Consider the following 22,966-nt stretch of genomic DNA (forward strand, 5'->3'; position numbering starts at 1 on the left):
GGCTGCTTACCCTGGAGTCAGGGACACCGGGGCTGGCAGCCAGCACCAGGATCCACGCTGGGAAGGCCACGGCCCCGGGCCTGGTGCAGAAGCTGATCCTCACAGGCTGCGGTGGCCTGCGTGAGGCTACGGCGGTAGTCCCGGGCCAGTCGTGCTGCCTCAAGGGCTGAGGAATCAACTGGCCGCATCAGGCTGCTGCTCTTGTGAACGGAGTAAGGTAGCTGCTGCCTGCCTCAGTCTGCCGGTCTGTGATGTAGAGCTAATAGCACCTAATAGGGTTGTTGGGAGGATTGAGTGAGAGCTGTGCCTGGCACATAGTAAGTACCATCTCCGTTTATTAATTACATTAAATAGGTTTGTCCCTGGCTGGATGCTCAGTTGGTTAAAGCGTGGTCCTGAAACACCAAGGCTGCAGGTTTGATCTGCAGTCAGGGCAAATACTAGAATCAACCAATGAATGCACCAATAAATGAAACAACAAATTGATGTTTCTTTCTCCCTCTCTTTCCCCCCTCCCCCCTTAAAAATCAATAAGTAAAAAAACTGGAAAGAAAAAAAAGGCCGAGAGGCCCTGGCGCAGACCCTGGAGTCCCATGCTTGGAACCAGCCAGAAGCAGATGGTTTGGAATTGTCATTCCTGCCTCCTCTAGGTGTGGGCCACCACAGACCACTCGACCTTGGCAGCCTCACTTCGTGGCCTGCACAGGACGACGGCACTGGCACTGTGGTTGTGATGCGCAGATGCACAGGTTAGTCCTGTGAAGAGCTGGGAATGCAGCGGGTGCTCAGAGATGAGGCTGCTGTGAGGAGGGCCCGGGACGCGGGCGCAGGCGGTGGGGCACCAGGCCTGCCCCCTGCCGCGCCTGCCGCCCAGGCAGCAGAGTCCTCCCCTGTCCGACGCTCTCTGACTAGTCATCTGAAGTCCTCCCATTCACGCTGCACTTTTCAGCCTCTTCACATTTTCTGTTCTTCACCTTTGGTCTCTTCGGAATGTTTTGTCTGATCTTTAAGGAACACCCAAGAACGGCCAGACCAAGTGCCTCGAGGGTCGGGCACCAAGGGAATGAATTCCTTTGCAAAGACACGAGGCTACCGGCGACCTGTCTCTCCAAGTCAACGAAGCACAACCCATCCTTCCTCATTCGTATTTTATTAGAGAGTTGTATCAAAGAATTAATCAGTTATGAAACTTTAAATATCAAAAGTCATTCTTATCAAACAGATGATTCACAAAAGAATATCAGATTTTTCTTAAGACCAGAAACAGTGTCAAATGTGACATTTCATTTTACAAATAGTTTTACATTTAATAGTCAGAAAAAAGATAGAGAACTTTAAAAAAAAACTTTGTGCAAATGTTAACATCGAGGAGCAGCTCTAGAGATGAAGCTGTTAAAGCTTAAATTTTAAAATCTGCAAGATAAGTGGCATAAAATAAGTCTTCTCTTATTAAAATATAATATCTATATCTCTTTCCACCATATACATACATATTTTTCTCTTTAAATAAATACTGTGTGTTTTTAACGACGACGTACTTAACAACAATCATCGGGTGCTTCCGGGCCGTGGCATTCACTTGGCGAGGAAGACAGACACCAGAATCTCCGGGTACAGGAGGGTCTGGGAGGCAGAGGAAGCTCCCTGGTTTGGGACTGTCGGTCGGATCTCCTTACACAAGGGCTTCTGAGGCTTCCAAGGAGTCGTCTGCAAACGGAAGTTCATCTGGCGGTGGGCTCCCCAAGGGCAGCGTGCTGCACTGGGACCAGGAGACCCCGTTCCTTACAGGCCTGTCCTCCAGGAAAACACTGCTGGTGCCCACTGTCCCTGTTGCTGAGGCGGCAGAAGCCAGGTCTTCCCAGTTCTCGCTGCCCGCATTTAGAATGTACCTTCCCTCCTGAGGTCCATTCTCATGCACCTGTGCCGTGACCACGCTGACCGCAGCTCGGGATGCGCAGGCAGCAAGGATGGAGTCCGGGTCGATGTCCATGTCCAGCTGCATGAGCGCGGGGCCCTCTGCAGGGCCCTCGCCGCTCTCTGGAAACTGGGTGTTGATGTAAATGACCTCAGCTTTGTCCTGCGCTTCTGGCAAACTTTCTAAGAGCTTTTCCAGCTGCAGCCTCAACATGGAAAAGGTGGGCCGGTCCAAGGGCTCCGTCCTCCAGCAGGAGTGCATGATTCCATACCTACGAGCAGAGAGCACGAGTTACCTGAGTTACTTCAGCACTGAGCGTAGTCCACCCTGTTTCCCCCTTGTCCTGGGTTTTATCGCAGTTTAATCTACACTGAGTTTGCTTTTTGAAAATTACTGAAGTTCTCCTTGTGCCATGATATTTGGTTGGCTTGTATCAATGTTCCATGGTGTGTGATAGTACTCCTCTGTCTCCAGGAATACAGGACATACTATGGCCTATGGACCAAACCTGGCCCATGGTCTGTTTTGTGAGTTAAGTTTTAGTGGACTACATACAGGTACATTGATTTGTTTCTGTGTGGCTGCTTCCACTGCAAAGGCAGAGTTAAGTAGTTGCAACAGAGACCATATGGACTCAAAATCAAAACTGTCTACTACTTGGCCCTTTACAGAAAAAGTGTGTTGCCCCCCGTTCTGTACCATCCGACTGGACTCGTCATCAGGAGAGCTGAGTAAGAAGGGCCTGCGGGGGGTGAAGGAGTGTGTGCCTCACCAAGTGGGTGTTTTGTGGGCACTGCTACACTTAATCTTTTCAACAGTCCCTGTTACGATGCAGTGAGAAGGAGAGTGGGCTCAGGGACGCTACAGAACATGCCATGGCTACGTGGGCAGCAGCAGGCAGTGGGGGAACTGGCCTCCGACCACCAGGGCTTGTCACGACACCCCTGCTGTGCTCAGCAGGGAAGGTTCCCTTCAGGGGCATCCTCACTCCCTGTGGAACTAAGAATTACGGTGAAGGGACACTGACAGGAGCACCGCAAAACAGGGAGCTGACCGAATTGGGAAGACTGAGCTTCACCACCATTTCATTTGGATTCTTTTCTATTTCCAGAAAATTGATATTCGTGGGTAAGGAAATGATCCAAATCTTAATCATCTGACACATGTAGTAGATTGCTGTTATCTTGTGAACCTAAATATACAATTCCTATATTCACAAGTAATCACATCCTGTAGAACTTTGGCTAATTCTACTAACACACACGCACAGATAGATCTCATTCACACAGATGCATGACAATCAATATCTGCACTTCTTACTTTTCAGCTTCTACCAACAAGGCATAGGCTTCTGGGAGGCAGTGAGCACAGGACCCTGAGCCACCAAAACAGCAGGCCCGTGTCCCCGACAAGCCCAACTCGCTCCTGTGTATCGGCTCAGCCATCTGACTCTCCGTTTTACCTTCACAAGACAGACGCTGAGACTTGGCAAAAAGCTTCTGTGTCCATGTTTGAGGTTTTTATGGTGTAAATTGATTTGCATGGCTTCCTTGATTTCCACAGAGCCTTGACTGTTTGCAGTCTGAGATGAGCTTGGAGAAATTCTGTTCTTAGAGACACTTCCCTTTTATTAGGCCACGAAGGCACTGTTACTTAATTTATCATCATTTATTCCATGTCTTAGGAGAAAGTGTTTACACAGTCCAGTGATTTTCAACTGTGTGCTACAAGAATTTTTAAAACATGCAGTACCTGACTATTTAGTCAGGGGCACTGACCTCTTTTTCCTTAGGTTGTCAAATAAAAAAATGACAACAGTCAACACAATAATAGGCATCTGATGTGAATGAATCAAAATTATGCCCATTTATTTTTGTAAGATTGGCAAAAATATATTTTTATGGTGCCACCAAGTTTTAGTAATTAGTTTGTGTGCCATGAGATGAAAAAGGTTGAAAATCGCTGACATAATCTAGATTCTTCTTCATACGACATGGTAGCAATGTCACTTTCAAAGTTCTTTTCCTTTTCCTCTCAGCCCTTTATGAAACACGTAACCACGTAAACACGACCTGCAGACACGGCAGCGCATGTACTGCCTGAGCCACTCCCGCGATGGTGGGCCTAGGGGGGCGGCAGCAGGGCCGTCCCTGGCTGGTAAGGGAGGCCCAAGACGGTCAGTGATTTCAATTTCAGATATGGGAAAAACCTGAAGTTTGGCAGGTGCCTCTGTAAATGGTCACGTTTGTTTTTCTAGTGCGACTTTTATAAGAGATATAATCACAGAGGTTGCTGGGGCCGGGGGAGCAGAGGATGGGGTTATTGTGTCCCTGGGGACAGAGCTTCAGCTTCCTCAGATGAAAGGGCTCCGGAGCTGATGGTGGTGATGGCTGCACAGCAAGGCAAATGTACCTGCACTACTGAACTATGCATTTGAAAATCGTTAAGATGGTAAACAGTAGTTTTTTTTAAAAGGAGTTGAAAACATGCAATCATACAAATCTATACAATGTATGGACTTATGAATTTACCCATATTTGTCGGGCACCTGCTTTTCCCTGGCTCTGAGGGTGGCCAAGTGTGTCATATCCGCTCAGAGAAGTGCCACCGGAGAGGCTGGCGTCCTGTTTGCAGCGTGTGTCTCTCTAGCGCTATGCGGGGTCTGAGCTCTGACAGCTGGTGCAGGGCAAGCCCCCCTGCCCTGCTTCCCGGGGCCTGAGATGCCACAGGTGGAAGTGGAGGGACTGATCAGTAGGTGCAGGAGGGTGTCTGGGAGGGGGAAGGCGGGTGCGAGCTGCGTGATGTCGACGTGCCACCATTTCCTCACGCACGGTGAGGGAGTGCAAGCACACGATGCCAGGCCCCGCCAGCCTGGGATCCTCTGATTCCGTGGTGTTACTGGCAGGGCTGGAGGGCTGGGGCACACTGAAGGATATCTGCCAGTTGATGGGGCGCAGTGGGATAAAGAAAGACCACAGTGGCTCCTGAGTGTCCCTGGAGGGTGAGGGCAGTGAGTGCCAATGCACGAACCACAGGGGTCAGCTGGTGGGGATGTCTGGCAGCAGGGAGGCCATGAGCTCAGCTGAGGGAATGCCCTACAGAGATGACGAGGGCATCGTACAGAGTGGCCTCTTGGGCCAGGGGAGAAGACCTGCCGCCTGGTCAGTTGGAAGCGGGCGACACCCCGAGAAGAGGCAGCCTTGGAGGGCAGGACGGAGGAGCGGGGCATGGAGTGCATTCTGTCACACCGTTATACTTCTTAGAGCTGGCCTCAAAAACACCGAGGGGCAAGGACCGCAGGTGTGAACTCATCTCAGCTAAGGCTGGACAGCAAATGAAGGTGAGAATCTCAGAAGTGTGTCTCGTTTTTAAAAGAAAATGCCCCAGGTATGGAAAGAGAGGCCCCTTTGTTGGCCAGCATGCAGACAGGATGGGGGCCCAAGAAGGAGGCCTGGTTCCAGCCTGAGGTACAGGGCCAGCGGGAAGGGGGCGGCTCCCATGGGGCCGCCCGACCCTCCTGACCACATGGCGTGCGCCGACTCTGCAGCTCTCACCTAATTGCTCCCCCAGAAAACCGAGTCAGCGTTCTTCCTCTGGCTCTGCGCAAGGCCCCGAAAAACCACAGTGTGACACAGCCCAGACCTTGTTAAAGCCTCAGATAATCGCTGCGAATACCAACTGCTTGTGGTGGCAAACAGAAGCCAAGAAAGAAACAGCCACAAAACTCTTCATTCAGCATTGTTTGGGTAAAGCAGCTTCCCCCTTTTCAGAAGAAATATCTCATTCACGTGGCCTTTCAAAAACCACCACGAAACCCCAGATCTAACTTAATTAGGATTTCAGAATGTTTTTAAAGGGCTTCATGTTTTTTCTTTCTGTCGTTAACATTAGAGTTTACAACCTCAGTAACGACAGCCCCCGCAGCGAGGCAGGCTGAGGCCCTGACCAGCGAAGCTCCCTTCTGGGAATGCCCACGCTCATGTGAGTTCTCCATGTGCATGTATTAAAATTTGATATCCTCCCGTTAAAAAAATAAAATAAAAGTAAAGCTTCCTTCTGTTTGGCTTGGATGAGGTCCGAGAGGCCTGCATGCCGCCTAACCTGGCGCTCCCCCGTGTGAGGGAGCAGGGCCAGAGCGGGATGCGCGTGTGACAGTCAGCGGGGGGCGGGGGGGGCGCGTCCCACATATGCTCCCGCCCAGCGGTTCAGAGCCTGTGCCCACGCAGGCCTAAGGTCCTAAAATCTTGCCGAATATGGAGAAAATGTCTGTAACCCCCATTATGTGGGGAAGATACTCAACACTAGGAAGTTTTATATCACAAGCTGGAGGCAATGCCACAAGCAATTATTTTAAGAAGGTCAGCAAGTGGTTTGGGCAGATGGGCCTGTAACCATGCTGTTACCAATCAGCACCACGTGTGACTCGTGCTGTGTGCCTCCCGCAGGCTGAACACACCCTGCACGTTCTTGGACCCTCCCAAACACCTCTGACGAATTCTCGACTAGACTATAGGGAACCATTCCGAGTGGTGTGGCAATGTAGCCCATCCCCCACTCAAGGCCAGTGGGGAGCGAGGTCCAGCACACCGGAGCCAGGCCCACAGATAGGTTCTCCCGTGGGGAATCAGGCCTGCATTGTACCTCGGCTGCTATGAGACTTGCTTTTGCTAAAACTCCCTCACCCTGGATTGAGGCAGCAATGTTTACTGCCTATCTCTAAAGTAACTTCCTAACGTCTGTGCTAAACCTGCCAAGTAAGGAGTGTAACCAGTTCAACCACCTTTCCCTTTGATCTGTAACATCCTTCTCTTTGAAGTAATCAGCAACATTCTTTCCTTTGTTTTCTATAAAAGGTAATCACCTACAGCGGACCTGTGCTTAGTAAATGAGGACCATCCTCAATGTAATGTATCCAGAAAAGCAATAAAAGCCTGTCCAGGCAGGGGCTGGGGCCCTCTCTCTCACTTAGAGAGTGGCCATGCTGTCCCCTTTTCCCCACAGGGCATCTGTAGTCCGTGTGAATTTGTTCACTGTGGCCACAACACACAGATCCTGCCAGCCAGGGTCCACATCACTACACTGTACCTGTGGCTAAGAGTGAGGCACAGAGAGGTCAAGTCAGCTTCAAGGCCTCCTCCATGGGTAGCTGGAGGCAGCACCTGGCCCCTGCACCTTGTGAGCCTGGGCCTGTCCCCGCACTGCCCGCCTTGGAGAGGAGGGGCCTGTCGGGAACGGGCTGTGCACTGTGGGCCTGCACACCCAGAGCTGATGCTCTTGCACTGGGCTGAGAACCCGGTCTCCCGCAGAGTGCTTTAAGACATGCACTCCTGGGCTCACTTTGCTCTAGCGGACTCTCAGTGCCTGGGCACAGAGCTGAGGAATCGCACAGTGAGGACACCCCTTGTGCGATTCTGAGGGCCAGCCTGACCTCAGACCTCGGAGCCGTGGGCTTAGGTGTCTAGACTTCCTGAGCACAGACTTTACTGCCGTGTGTTTGTTTGGAATGCTGCACACTCAGGGGGAGAAGCACAGTGGCCACTCAAGAGGGCAAGCAGCCATTTGGGTTCCCACGTGCGGTACGTCAGCCCATTCACCCAGGGAGCGTTTCCTAGAGCTGCCTGCAGACCGGTGGGACGTGCTGGCCCACTGCACATGTGCACGCACCTCCCCTCCCACCAGGAGAGGCTCCAGCCTGGATGTGCCGCCTCTGCGCACACGGCCTGGCTGAAAATGGCCCCACTCCCTGTGGCTGTGTGTCCCCAGGTCTTCGAAGACCCACTGGCTGGCCCATAGAGGTGCCTGGTGACATGGAGAGGCTCACTCACAGTTCGTCCAGGCAGTCCTCTGGCTGCTTCAGCCTGTGGCCATGGAGAAGGTAGTCGTATATCTCATGGTTCTGGATCCCGGGGTAGGGCGTCATCCCCCGAGTTGCAATTTCCCACATGGTCACACCAAATGCCCACTGAGAACAAAGCAACAAGAAGTTCATATGTGAGTCCTTTCAGAAAGGCTAAATGGACTTTTTCATTTGTAAAGGTCATTTCCGAAAGCCCTGATGACTGTGCACAAAGCTGACAATTGTGCCTGGGATGCTGCGCTCCCAACACGGCAGCGACGTGGGGTTGGAGTGCCACAGCCCCTGTTTTCTGCTAAGGCTGCTCTGGGAACTCTGACAAAGCAGAGAGAGTCTCTTGAGTGCTTTCTTTCCTCATCTCTGGCTGAAGAGGCAACCACACAGCACCTTTTCTATAGCATTTCGGTCCCACAGAGCCACTGCATGAACCTACTGAATTTAACATGAATATCTTAGTTGTGGGCAATACATCACTATATAGTAGCAAATGAAAATGGGAATACATTAAGGGCTCATGTAAAGACAGATCTTTTGAATGTCAGGGGACATCACCAGAATCTAGGATTCCATCAGAATGAGTATCTAGCAATAAATATGAGAGATGTGAGCATGCCTCCAACAGTTGGTTTATCAGAGTAAAATGTTTGGCAATACCAGCTAAGTCACTTCATTTAGCGTGATTCATCTCTGAAACTCAAGGTCCTGAATCAAAATTTTGTACCTACCACATCACTTTTACTGGTGTAGACTCGGTCCGCGAGGCTCTCTATTGCAATCCACTTCACAGGCATCTTAGCGATGCGGCCTTGGCGGTAGTAATCGCCACTGTAAATCTTCTTAGAGAGGCCAAAGTCCGCGACACACACAGTCATGTCATCTCGCAACCTACAGAGAGGGAATTCGAGCCCTCAGACATGTCACAGGCAAAGCTTGAAAGCACAGGCCTGCGTCACACACAGCTGAGAACAGGCACGCTAAGTGGCCCAAAGGCACAGACCCACCAGCCCGGAAGGGTCCTGCTTGGGGACCAAGGGCAGAGGGCCTGTGTGGGGATCTGGACCAGCAAGGCCGCCTGTGCACAAGGATGGAGACGCCCCAACGGGGGAGCGGAGCTGCACAGGACAAGCAGAAGGAGCCCAGCTCAAATCCAAGCCTCCGTGACTTGAGTGCCTCAGCAGCCTTCCTGCCTGAAGTTTGGAAGCGGCACTGGCTCTGTGGACCAAGGGAGCCTCCTGGCAGCTTGGGGAGAGTGGGAATGTACACTCCATGAGAGAGGACCCTGGACTCCCTGCAAACATGGCCAGGTGGTACTTGAGGAGTTACTTGAAAAATTAAAGACAATCACATTTATAGCCCAACTTGTTAAAACACACCTTACACAAGAAGGAAAAGGAAGAGAAGAAATGAGTTGTCTGGAGGGAGGTTGGTGACTGTCCCTGCTTTCCCGACACTGACTTTTAAAACTAGATGTCCCACTCCCTGGGAGACCCTCAGTTCAGGGCAAACTGACAGCTGGTCACCCTATCTGGGAGGAAAAACATGCAGGAAATGTTAAGGGGAATAAAGATTTTCACAGGTCTCCCTCCATTGCAGAAAAACCATTTAAATAAAGAAAAACAAGACCCATTCCGGTTTTCAAAAACCAGGGAACGTGTTTGGGGCTGGTCAGGAGGCGGGCAGGCCCCACCGCCCCGGCTTCAACCACGAAGAGCGAATAAAAGCAAAACATTTCAGGAACATTCCCTCTCCTTGGAGCAGCAAATTAAAATCAAGACACAGCTATTCTCTTGGAGATTCACAGCAGGCAGTGGCTCTTTTGGGGCAGGGTGAAGAGGGGAGAATGTAAGCTCAAGCTCCTGTGTCCGTCCGTCGTGGTCGCCTGGTCGGTGCGGAACAGCGCGTCTTCATGAGGCAGCACCACGAGAGCTCAGGGACAGACCTTCCCGAGTTTCATTACTGACTGCACAGCGACAGGCCACCCCTGCGCCCCTGCCACAAACTCCAACACGGCGCAGCCCAACCCTCCAGGACGCAGCAGGACCCTTACATGCAGTTTCGAGCAGCTAAGTCTCGATGAAGGAAATTCCTGTTGCTCAGATACTCCATCCCCTGGGCGATGTCCACCATGAACTTCACCAGTGTCTGCATAGGAATATGCTGGCAGATGGAGCAAGAAAGAAGATTACTTTTTAAAGAAAACTTGCAAATTATCTCTGCCTGGGGGAAAACAATGTTTTTACATCTTAAATATGTGGCTGTGAAACACGGAAACAAACCTTTCATTTCTGGATCACTAATAGCACAACTAAGGTTTTAAAAAAGGAATGAAAAAAAAAAAACCAAGAAGACAAAAAACAAACACTAAAACTGATTGGCAGATATCACATTTTTTCCTCTCCCCACATTTGAAAGTACTGACAGTGAAGAACATTTGTTCCCAAGTTCTGAGATCCAGTGGGATCCTCTGTGTCCAGAGGGGCCGTGGACCAACCACGTGAGCCACACAGAGAGGGGACTCAAGGGTGGTCTGCTTTCATGGAGGGGGAATTTGTGTGGGGGGCGGGGGGGGCTAATGTTTTGAGGCAAAAAGTCGCCGCTAAAGGAGCTGTGCACCTGCATCTGCTATCACTTTAATTTGAAATGTTTTCAAAGATACTTTTCTATCAAAGATAGAAAAGATAAAGTATCAAAGATACTTGAGAGAGAAATTAGGATGGTCTTTGCTCCTTATCATGGAAATTCTCATTTTTGTTCCTCTAGGACCCTCCTGTAAGTTTCAGCAGTCTGGTGTTCCCTCCACGTGGTGGAAGTACACTGCACTGCTGCGTTAGAAACCTCCCAGGTTGGAACTGATTCTAAGGGTCGAGACAAAAGAAGCCCTCTCTCGCCCTGACTGGTGTGGCTCAGTGGCTTGGGCATCGTCCTGCAACTCTTAAGGTCGCTGGTTCGATTTCTGGTCAGGGCACATGCCTGGGTTGTGGGTTTGGTCCCTGGTTGGAGCACAAATAAGAGGCAACTGATCAATATTTCTCTCAAACATCAACGTTTCTCTCCTTCTCTCTCTCCCTTGCTTCCCCTCTAAAAATAAGTAAATAAAATCTTAAAAAGAAGGGGCCCTCTCTGTAGTGATGCATGTGTGAATGCAGCCAGAGCCCGAGAGAGAAGGGTTTACAGGCTCCTGGCAACCACAAACGTGTCCATCCGACATCCCTTCCTCCACACACTGGATTTGTCACGTTTAGTCCGGGCGGTGTGAGTCCTCTGAGTGGCAGTAAGAAAGCCACTGAAGCCACATAAACACTTTAATGATTCATGTTTCCCAGCTAAGACCTGTGTCAATCACCCGTGGTCTATGCAGTCAAATGCTTTTGTGGTCCTTTACCTTTACATGATGAAGTTGTTAAAAAAAAGTACACAGGTCAGGAAGGAAAGTCATATGCCTGTGTTCTGTATATTCAGGGCTTTAATTTCCTGGGTGCTAATTTCCAGAGACAGATTTGGATACCAAGAAATATCAAATCTGCTCACATTCATGAAGGTATAATGAATATCAGGAACTACTCATTTGTGTATTTTTTCTTGGAACAATGATTTTATTCTTACAAATTGTGACCACAAGTCATTTAAAAGATAATTGCATGGTAGAACTAATAAATGAGTTCAACAAGGTTGCAGGACACTAGATTGATATACAAAGATCAACTGTACTTCTAGACACTAGCAGTGAACAATGTGAAAATGAAATCAAGAAAATAATTTTATCTGCATAAAAATGAAAAACGAAATCTTTAGGAATAAACTTAACAAAAGAATTGCAAAACTTATACTTTGACAACTACAACATGGAAGAAACTAAAGATCATCTGAACAAAGGAAACGACAGCCTGGGTCCGTGCACTGGAGCCCAGGGCAGAGGGGCACTGAGGCCCAGCTGCAGGGACACAGTGTGCTGCTGAGACCTCGTCCTGGGCCACACAGGCAGGAACAGATACTATTTATTCCCCCCAAGTGGACGGAACCGATAGCAAGGAAAAAGTCTGAACAAAAGCTTGATTTTCCAGTTTCTCTGTGCACTTTGTGACTTTCAGCTCTATTTATGGCTATAAAAGTATTAAAATATGGAAATATATTCCTTTTTCATGTTAATAAGACATGGGAGTTAGTTTCCAACATTGGAGATATACTTGTATTTTCGCAAATAGAAACTGTTCATGAGTCAGTGAAACGCTGTGTAGTTGTTGCTCGTTACTTTGTTGTTCACAAGAGTGGGAGATGACATCAGCATGTTTGGCCAGCACAAACAAGCCGCTTCTGAGATCGTGTGGAAGGGCAACAAAACTAGAAAAGCAGAAACAATTCTGGAAAGTAGAATGAATCTGGAGGAATCTCACTACGTGATTTTAAGAATTACAATAAAGCTGCGGCAACCAGCACGCGGATTCTGCAGCAGAGGGGCTCAGGAGGAAGAGAAAGATGGGCGGGGCAAGCTCGCCCGCCGCGTCTCCGACAGACAGCTCAGGGCGCCTCCCTCTGAAAACTGAGTGGGGCCCTGCAGCCAGCCATCTCACAGTGAACAAGTGAAAAAGAGGTGACTTCAAAAGAAGCGGGCCACTCTGATAGCGCTTCGATAGATAGACCGTGCTCCCCGCTGCCCCTCCCCCCACAAACAGGACTAACAGGACCTGGGAGCAGGCCTGCTGTGAGGGAGGACACCCCATTTCAGCCTCCGGGGTGCACAGTGAGCACCAAACAAAGGCTAAAGTCCTGGCCTTCCCTCATTTATTTTCTGGGTTGGACTCCGAGGTCGTCCAGGCCTTGTCACGGCTGAGGAGTGCCCAGAGGCCATGCACCTGGTGATGAATTACCTTTGATCCCGCCTCCAGTCGGGAGTAGAGTAAATAGGTATGCAAGTCCCCGTATTTCATAAAGGGTAAAATCACCATGGGCTTCGGGCTGCCTTGAGAGCCCATTTCTATACAAACACCTGAAATTAAGAGCAGAGTTAGTTACAAAGAGCCCTTGTCAGCAGTGGCCAGAAAAAACACGGCAGCAGCTCGGGCCAAATCGAAACCACGTGCTGCTGAGTGAACAGCAAAGAAAACAAACGTGCTCAGACTCACACACCGTGTTCCAGAACATGGAACATGCACTGAGTCCACATCTTGGCGTTTTTTATCTCTCAGATTAGTGCCAATCTTTGCATGAGAGCTCTCAAAATTTAAGGTATAACAAGTTTGGCTGCCTAGAAACCTGGGTTTTCGTTGTGCTGAGTCCAAGTGAGAGGCAGTGACTGCATTAGAGTTCAGGAGCAAAGCAGTTCCACGTGTGAGTTACACACTGGCTCGTATGAAGATGTGCACTGAAACCAAATGCTTAAAACTCCGAAAGGTATTTTGAGGGCCTTTAGATAAAATCCACCCTCCTGTTGTAACGGTTATACAGAGGGAAATCTGCAACCCCGTTTACCATGGAATTCCAGAACTAGAGCCTGCCTGTCACCTGACACCAGGCTTGAAAAGCCAGTCTGGCACATTTGGGTGCAATTACAAAGCACGATTGTTCTCAGTCTGCTGAAGACAATAGTTGCAAACCAGTAACAGTAGTTTCTTTGACATAATATTGTATCCAGACATTAGTATTCACATCTCCCTTAAGTGTCAAAGACACTTTGAAAGTTCCCCAAAGAATTCAGTGCTTATTAAATTGCAGGAGAGCAAACATAAGTCGTCAGAATATCTCCTTATTTTTAGGCTGCTCGCCCTCCTGGAACAGTGTGTTGCTTACACAGCAGCCCCTGGAACCTGACCTCCCTTTTGTGTTTTTTAGCTAGTGGTGCTAACAGCCAAATTCTAACATTAAATCCTGTCCCGTTTTTACCCATTTTACCATCAGCCTCCGAAAGTGTGACTGTAAGGAGAAGCCGTTGGGGTGAAAAGCCCCACATTATGAACCACTTTGGGTTATGCCAGGTAGCCCCTGGGCACAGAGTGGATGAGCCAGCCCCGGCCCCAGCCCCGCCTCTCTTGAGGTACCTAGGAGCCGGATGACGTTTGGGTGGCTGAAGTCTTTCATGCAGGCGGCCTCGCTGAGGAACTCCTCAATCTCTCGCTGAGAAAAGCTGTCCACTGAAAGGAGAAATGGGAAATCTCAGGCATGAATAATGTGCTCCATGAAGAGAAGGGGCAACAGCAATTTTGTTCTCTAAGAGTAGAATTGGTGAACAGATGAGTGCTGGTCAGGGGCTGGGTGTGGGGACGCAGGGTGTGAGACGTCTGCAGGACACTGTGACCGTGAGGTTAGGTACTTGTCAAACCCACAGGCTGTACATACAACACAGATGAACTAATGTAACCCATGGACTTCAGTCACTAGTGTTTGAATGTGGGTTTGTCAACTGTAAAAAACACAGCACGCTCGTGCAAGGTGTTAACACAGGAGGGCTGTGTATGGGGGGGTACACGGGGACTCTGTACTGACTGCCCAGTTGTTCTATAAACCCAACACTGCTCTAAAAATTAAAGTGTATTAGTTTAAAAAAATCTTAAGCAAATCCAATCGATCTGTTGCAATCCATTTGGCCTTAAAAAAAGAAGGAACACATGCCCTCTCTCTCTGTGCCATGCAAGCCTGCTTGCTCAGTCCTGCCTTGGGAGCTGGTTATACTTTCACACTAAGTTTCTGGAATTAATCCAACTTAAGAGACACATTTAAAAGGTTACGCTAAGGGACATAAGTCAGTGACAAGAAGACACACAGTGTGGGGCCCCACTCGTACGAGGCAGGGAGACGAGTCACATTCACAGACAGAAGTGGAAGGGGCTGTGCTGGGGGCCAGGGGCTGAGAGTTGTATAAGGAACCAAGTTTCAGTTCTGCAAGATGAAGAGGTTTGGGAGATGGTGGTGGTGGTTGCACAACGACGAGAATGCACTTAAAGCCACTGGAGTTAGAAATGTTTCGTTTACCACAATGAAAACTAAACAAAAACACACCTAAAGCCAGGTGTGCCTTAGGGAGTCTGCTTCAACAGGGTACAAGGTTTAACTAAAATTACTTGAGAGCATCTAAAAGTGTCAGTACATCCAATGGGTTTACTATATATTACTCTTCCTATAACGTTTAAAAAATATAAAAACTAATTCTATAGATCTGCACAATGTCTGCCACTTGGTCCTCACCTTTAGCCTTTGCTGCAAACAACGCAGGCCGAACAAAAAGGGGCAGGGGGTCTGCCTGCAAACCCCTCCCCCAGCGGCCAACATCCAGGCAAATGCAGAGAAGCCCACAATTAGAGGCCAGAGACTAGTCTTTTGATCTTTGATAATTAGCATGAATCCAACTTGAATGCCAGGTATTCTAATTAAGTTGAAGAAGAGCAGAGCCAAAGCCAGAGACAACAGGTCCCAGGCTCAGCTCCTCTGACTGGGTCCCCTCAGTAAGTGGGGACGATGGGGGGAGCCTCCCCTCGGACACACTGGGAGGTCCCAGGGCAATAATGTGAGGCAGCACCAGTGCTGAATGTGGCTCCATGCAGGATTCAGGGGACATGCCACACAATCGAGGTGCACGTTATGGGTGCCCAGCTGAACAGCCAATGAATCGAACTGAGACAATCATGGGGCCACCTGCTGCCACCACATCAGCCCTACCCAGAGATTCATGCCTTACCTGGAGTCATTAATGAGAGAAAATGAATGACATGTCATTGCCTTGAGGGTGACGACTATGCAGTGCAGGTATGAAGAGCTCATTAGAGTAACTGTAACGAGGCAGCACCCTGGGGGGCCCTCTGACCCATGGGCGACCACGATCGCGACCCTCGAACTGCAGCCTGGCTTCACGGAGCCCCAGACTGTGGAGTGGCTGTCCACACCCAGAAGGGTGGTCTGATGGGTGATAACTCACACTTCATGGTCTTCACGGCCACTTTCTGGGAGGTTCCGTCTTGCTGACTAAGGCTTCCTTCCATCACAGACCCAAACTCTCCTGTAAAGCCAAATGACACCCGTGTGGGCCTTGTGCAAAATCTCCCCTGACCACAGAAACACCACGGCGCCAGGGCCCGTTTTCCCTCGGCCCAAGTGCCCCCCACACGGCGGCTGGGAAGAGCGGCCTGGCCACCCACACGTGCAAACCAGGGCACAGGCCAGGCAGTGACGTCCTGCTTGTCACCACCGTGGTTGGCGTGGACTTAGCTCCGTTCACTTTACTACAGGACAACACAGAAAATGTTTTCAAAATTCATAAAGTAGAAACTCTGAACACTATCACCACTCATCCTAGTATGAGGCTGACAAATTAAATGTGTTTTCATACTGAACTAGGAAGGTGCCAGCAATGACAAGCTTGACAATGAGAGGAACAAATGCACGTGAGAGAGCAACCCCCAGTGAATTAATTACGTGCCTTCCAGGGGAGGCAGGGCATTCACATTCTCAGGGCCTGCTCTGCGCCAGGCGCTGCAGAGCCGCACCCGTGTGCCAAATCTTCATTTCAAAAGCACTATTTTTTCATTTTAGGTGATAAAACAGACTACTCGTATTATCAAAGTCACAAAATAGTACTTATCTAATAATATGCACAGGGTCCAGCAGAAGTGATGCCACGGAGTGTGGCTGGTAGGCTCGTGTCCGTGTCTGGCGTGAGAGGGAGAGCAGTTTGAACCTCTCACCTAACATGTCCCGGGGCATGCTTGAGTGTGATGCTATTATGTTACAGAATTCCACATCAGTGATTTTGTAATAAAAGATTTGGTATAGATTAACAGCTCGTAAAGAAGGGGTGTTATTTCTGCTGGACCCTGAGTTTTAAAAAATTACTGTGAACTGCTTTCTTACCCCATCTGTTAAAAGAATTAAACTGCTTTACCTTCACCCAGAATTTTCCCAAGAGTTAGAAGGTTCCTGTCAATCACAACATCTTCCAGCTTATTCTGCAGCTCCTCGCTGACTCCCAAGCTGCGTACTATAAAAGAAGTGATGGGGGACATGTGAGTTGTCACAATGTTTCCTTTCATTTGAACATAATTCAAATTATTTAAAAAGTCCATAAAATAGCTAAACACTTTTCCCATTTTATACCCCACAAATCTCACCACCGCCCCGCAAATTGCCAGTAATAAAATACCACACTTAATTCTGCTATGATTAAAATGAGTAAAATGAATCCTTCAGAACAAGATTAATTCTGAGCGTCTACAAAAATCTGAACCATATTTCTCCTTCTGGTGTGTGCTATCAGCAGCTGGAAACCCCATTCCTGTTGGGTAGGTTCTCCCCTGACCAGGAGGGCAACAGAGAAGTCAACAGATTTTTTCCAGTGCAGTGTTTACTGTTATATCCCAAGGACGGGGTACAAAGGAGCCCCCGGGCAGCTCCCATCCTCCCTGCCAGGGCAGGAGGCGCAGAAGCCACAGGAAACACAGAGCAGGAGCGCCTGCTCACGCTCGGGCTCGGCGCGTGGAGCCCCTCGTGCCCACACGGACAGTGCTACACTGAGCACTGGGGGAGGACTGGAGAACCAGACCTGGTGCCACGAGGCGCAGATATGCAGCACTGGCAGGAAGGGTCGTCAGTGAGCGCAGTTGCCCAGGGGAGGGAGACCCATTCCACGGCTACCTGGCAAAGGACTCAGTTTGTGCCCCAGCAGGCAATGCACACGGCTTTGAGAGAAGAATAAAACTCAGATAATCTGGACACTTTAGCTATCAGTGAAAACACTACCCAAATGGTCCTCCAATTAAGGAAACAAATTGGTCTAAATTAAGAATTTTTTAAAATATAAGAACATCTAAAAGCCAAAACTTCTAGATTAGAAAAGTAAGGAAATTATAACATTCTATATCACATGAGTGTTTATTTCATAGCAACCTGTATTTCATCATTCTTGTATCTGGCTGGTTGTTGTGGCTGTTCTGCCAAACACACAGTTTAAACTTGGAAGTCATACTTTCTACACAGCCTCGGAAATTACCTGAGAACATACATCAATCTGTTTATTCCCCCTTCAACTAGGAGAGTGCCCACTGTGATGCAGCAGAGCCCAAACCACTGTCGGTACAAAGTGTCTTAGCAAATCGTTCTCTGACTTGAGTGCCAGCAAAAACAAAAAATAACGAACTCTGAAACTGTGACATGTTTTGTTGTTTTCTTTAAATCCCTGACTGCTACACACATCTCCCGTCACCCAGGAGTTCCTCTGCCCTCCATGTTTCACGCATTTGGAGGCCCTCACCCAGCTACTTCACCCCACATTTCCCATAAACCAGCTGGCAGCGAAGCACAGGACCAGGTCCAACTGTGTCCTTGCTGCTTGCTGAGGGCATGTTGCCCATTAAAAATATCCATTCTTTGACTCCCTTGGCTTTTGTGAGATATCTGTCACTGAACTTGTGTTTCTCTCTTCACTCTCAACTATTTTAACTTTTACCCAAAAAAAAGGGAAATGGAAGAAAGCTTACAGGTGAGTTGGATGGCTCGCCGACAAAAGGACTTCTTTGCTGTGTAATTGACGACCAGTTCCAAATCCTCCCCCGTGAAGGCGGTCCTGGGTGACAGAACATGGACATCTCGAGTTCTCCAACGGCAGGTGCTGGCCCCCTGCCTTGGCTCTCCCAGCTCATTTGCTCTTTGACCTACATTTTTAAATCAGCTTGCCAAGCGTTATCAACAACCCTGCAGCTGATTAGACGGTGATTATACCGAATTTATGGCTAACTCGGGAAAAACCCACTCTCAGACAAAACTGAGCCTTCCCATCCACAGGCATGCTACACATTTCCCATTTACTCAAGTTGTCTTCTGCATTTTTTATAAAGATTTTATTTATTTTAATCTTTAGAGAGGGAAGGGAAGGAGAAAGAGAGGGAAGGGAAGGAGAAAGAGAGAGAGAGAGAGAGAGAAACATCAATGTGCGGTTGCTGGGGGTCATGGCCTGCAACCCAGGCATGTACCCTGACTGGGAATGGAACCTGCGACACTTTGGTTCGCAGCCCGCACTCAATCCACTGAGCTACACCAGCCAGGGCCTGTCTTCTGCATTTTTGGTAAAGGTTGCTAATTTTTTCCCACAAATTTCTTGAACATCTATTGAGTTTATTCCTATGAACATGATAGTTTTCATTGTGTTGTGGGTGAAATCTCATTCTAGCACTTTGTCTTTTATGTATTTTCAAACCAGAATCAAAATATTTTTATGACATGTGCCTGGCTGGTGTGGCTCAGTGGATTGAGCACCAGCCTGCGAGCCAAAGGGTCACTGGTCTGATTCCCAGTCAGGACACATGCCTGGGTTGTGAGCCAGGTTCTCAGTGGGGGGTGTGTGAGAGGCAACCACACATTGATGTTCTCCCACTTTCTCCCTCCCTTCCCCTCTCTTTAAAAATAAATAAAATTAAAACAATATATTTTTACAACATGTAATGGCCTAAAAGCATTTCCTCCTAAAGGAAAGCAGGAAAAGAGAGCGCCTAGGGAAGACTTCAGAGGAAGCGAAACGGTGCTGAGTTTCCACAGACTGGGGAGGGCAGCACGACTACACGCAGTTCCTAGGCGCTTGGCTAAGCCTCCAAAGGCAAAGCAGCACCCTCTGCTTCTGTGCCCGCCCCTCCTGATTCCTCAGCTGCTTGTCCAGGGGCCCCCAGCTGGCCCCTGGGGCTCAGGCCCACCACGGCAGCTTTGACCAACATCCCGAAGGCTCTGTCTTTACTGAGCCTACCTTTGAGGGGCCTGAGCAATGTGTCCATGCATTATTCTCTTTAAGTCATTGTTTCCTCAGCAATAACAATATATGCCTCCTTGATGACACAAACTGCACGTGGCCACTACTTTTGAGGACACCAACCTCTTCGACTTGGCACCTCTCCATTAATGACTGTGTCTGAATGTCTCACAGTGAGAAAACTGATAATAACCTTGGAGAGCACTTAGAGCGAGGTAACACAACGGAAACCTGGATACATTAGAAGACTCATCTAAGGGACAGAATGAATGCCAGACCCCAGGTGTCACATTCTGCAGCCTGGTGCTGTCCCTTTGTGGGCCAGACTCCCAGCACCACGGGGCCTTTACATGTGTTGTCCTTTCTGGCTGAAATACTCTTCCCTTCCATCTCACCTAATCAACACTTGTGCTTTCTCCAGCTTTTATCTCAGGTGTCAGCTCTGCAGGGAGGCCCTTCCTTCCTTCCTCTTTTAAAAAAGATTTTACTTATTTATTTCTACAGAGAGGGGAAGGGAAGGAGAAAGAGAAGAAGAGAAACATCAATGTGTGGTTGCTCCCATGCACCCCCTACTGGGGACCTGGACCACAACTCAGTCATGTGCCCTGACTGGGAATTGAACCTTTGACCCTTTGGTTCACAGGTCAGCACTTAATCCACTGAGCCACACCAGCCAGGGCCTTTCCTGCCTTTCTTAATGCAATCAATCTGCTGCTGTACACTCATAAGGTTCCTTTTATATAGAATTTTTCACAGCTGCCATTTGATATTAAGTTGTGTGATGACTGCCTGATTCCCTGCTAAAGGGAGTCCCACGAAGGCAGGAGCAGTGCCTGCTTCATCCACCATCGTGCCCCAGGTGTTCCCAGTGCCCAGCACCTGGCAAGCCTTCAGAGAGCCACTCCTGCACCTTCTGCAGAGGGTCTCTGCAATGAGCCCAAACTACAGACTCTGGGATGTACTTCAGTCAACCCAGGATGTAGGTGAGATTTTGTCCATGCCTTTAAAATTGTCGCTTTTAGAATTTACATACTAAGATATACTCACTACAAGGATAGAGTTGTTAAGCACAGTGGGTACCTGACTACAAGACTGAGGTGGACACACGTAAACGACAGCCCTGCCTCCGTGTCCTCGGGAGTTTCTGAGGGAACGCCCCGTGCTAAGGCTGTGGAGCCGGGAGAGGGGCCGCATAGCTCCCCCCTCCTTCATCCAGTCCCACTCCGAGCTGTCAACAACCTGCCTCTTTTATAAAACACCTCCTCCACCCTGAGAGGGACAAACTGGATCTCACGGAAACCCACACTCTTTGCACTGGCTGGAGTGGAGCGCTGAGTTCCGGAAACAACACTGACACGTGCAGCCTGTGTGCCCAGGCTGCTCTGCTGGGGCTTCTCGTTTCCCTGGCTCCACTGCTGTTTGGCTGTAAAAGCCATATGCACAGAAAATAAAAAAAGAGCTTATAAATTTGACCGTGAAAATATAGTTTTTCTCTATTGGAAAAATAACTGATCATTACAGAAAATGTGTAAAATACAGGAAAAAAACAGAAAACACAGAATTGCTAATGCTTTGGTGAATTTTCTTCTAGTATTCATTTGCACATGCATCTGTTTGATTTTTGTTAATGATTTGGATCATTTAAAGACTTCTAAAAAAGTCCTCATTTACAACAACCGAGTTTGGTTAGCGAAGGCCCGCTGATGGCCTTCTCTGCCAGTGAGCCCTCCAGACCGGCTCTCCCTGACGGCTGCCACTGCAGCACTGGCCTCGTGAGGACACTGCCTGCCCAGGGGGAGTGCAGGACAGGGCAGCCAGCTGGAACCCTGAGCAGCTGGCCCAGCAGGACGGTCATTGTCACTTGGCATAACCACCTCATCAATACCACTGAACAGAACATTTTTACTTGGGACACTTACCCGAACCGTGTCTCCTGGACTCTTTTTCTGATGGCCAGAGAAACATACAAAAGCAGCCCAATCAGAACAAGTCCGCAGAAGCAGCCAAGGATGATGAGCACGGGGTCTGTGTTGCCAGGTGCTGGAGTTGACGAGGGGGCAACGTCTACCCAACCTGGTAAAAGACCAATGAAAGCGACTCAGAACAGCTCTTTGGGATCTGCAACACACACAAAACGCTGGCTTGTAACAGGGAAGGGCAGAGAGTTATGAGCTTTATTTGGAACTAGTCCTTCTAGATTCCGTGATCCACAAACAGAGGCGGTCCCGCTGTGACAGTGCAAGCTGAGACTCTGCAGGGTGCTCTCAGGGACCAGTGGGTGACTGTCAGCCACAAAGATACAAGGAAGTGAAAAAACAGTCAAATTAATAGAACTGGCACACTGTAATTAAAATACTAGAACACTGAGAATTAGAATGCTTATTTCTTTGTAAACACTTATCAAGAGTAGTGTGAACATGGCTGCCTCCTTCCAGTCATATAACTTATGCTGTGGACAGAATCTACTTTCTGTGCCTGCGAATCGTCATGCTCCATTCTCAGTGTGGATTTGCTTCCAACATCTTATCCTTTGTGCCTTCAGTGCTGTGCAGTGTCTCTGTGAGTTCTTTCATGGGAAGGTCTCTGCTGGCGTGCCTTCCTCTGGAACATCTCCAGCCTTTGGGGCACGATCACTTCATTCACGTGGGTAAGCTCACCTTCTCTGAGTCCCTGGCTGTGTATCTAGAGTCTGTGAGCTATTTCTCCCATAATTCCACACACATTCAACCCAAATTTTACTGTGACACTCCTCCTTTCTTCACTATACTTTCATCTCTGTAGGCCAACTCCCTCTTTCAGTTACCCATTTTTGCAAGATGTCACATGGGTCTGTCACTTGTAGACGAGACAGCAGCACAGTGACATGCCTTAGATGTGAGTGAACTGAATAACAGAAGTGCAGTGACCAACCACCACCAGACTTTGAGATGCAGTGCACTGGGCGTGGTCGCAATGAGCCTGTTATTTATGTGGATTTGTGGACCGAAGAGCTGGTGGTGCGGTGTATATGCTCTGCAGTTATCAGAGTTAATACGCCATAGCTCACATTTGAACCATTCTGTTAAGGAATGGGGTTAACTCAAAGGGGTAACAGAAATGTATGTATACTGGAATCATGCAAAGCGCTCACTGCAATTATGGCAAAGCTCTTTAATAATTCTGGACAGTTTATTATGTATGAAGGTAAAAGCCCTGCCATCCTTTAAAGAATTTTTTGTTTTAATCCTCATCTGAGGACATTTTTTCATTGCTTTTAGAGACAGGAAGCGGGGTGGGGGAGAGAGACAGAGAGAAAAACACCAATGTAACAGGGAGACAAAGACTGGAAGGCACCAATCTTTTTGTAGGCTCCCCAAGTGGGGACCAAACCTGCAACCTAAGCATGTGCCCTGACCAGGAATCGAACCCATAACCTTGCAGTGTACAGTATGACTCTCCAACCAACTGAGCCATCCAGCCAGGCAAAAGCTCTGTCATCTTA

The 22,966-nt window shown here is 48.8% G+C and overlaps 1 protein-coding gene across 1 annotated transcript in view; it reads right to left on the reverse strand.

The window, feature by feature from the left end:
• Positions 1-1,131: 1,131 nt before the first annotated feature.
• MERTK (MER proto-oncogene, tyrosine kinase) overlaps positions 1,132-22,966 on the reverse strand; it is a 96,947-nt gene continuing 75,112 nt past the window's right edge. The window contains exons 10-19 of the mRNA XM_028517144.2: positions 21,405-21,558; positions 18,227-18,312; positions 16,636-16,731; positions 15,673-15,753; positions 13,802-13,894; positions 12,635-12,753; positions 9,817-9,926; positions 8,495-8,654; positions 7,741-7,877; positions 1,132-2,186 (exon numbers count right to left, since the gene is read on the reverse strand). Coding sequence (XP_028372945.1) covers positions 1,673-2,186; positions 7,741-7,877; positions 8,495-8,654; positions 9,817-9,926; positions 12,635-12,753; positions 13,802-13,894; positions 15,673-15,753; positions 16,636-16,731; positions 18,227-18,312; positions 21,405-21,558 — 1,550 coding nt within the window. The 3' untranslated portion in view covers positions 1,132-1,672. The remainder of the gene's footprint in view (positions 2,187-7,740; positions 7,878-8,494; positions 8,655-9,816; positions 9,927-12,634; positions 12,754-13,801; positions 13,895-15,672; positions 15,754-16,635; positions 16,732-18,226; positions 18,313-21,404; positions 21,559-22,966) is intronic.

The sequence above is a fragment of the Phyllostomus discolor genome, chromosome 6 (genome assembly GCF_004126475.2).
Source record: "Phyllostomus discolor isolate MPI-MPIP mPhyDis1 chromosome 6, mPhyDis1.pri.v3, whole genome shotgun sequence".
Lineage (NCBI taxonomy): Eukaryota > Metazoa > Chordata > Mammalia > Chiroptera > Phyllostomidae > Phyllostomus > Phyllostomus discolor.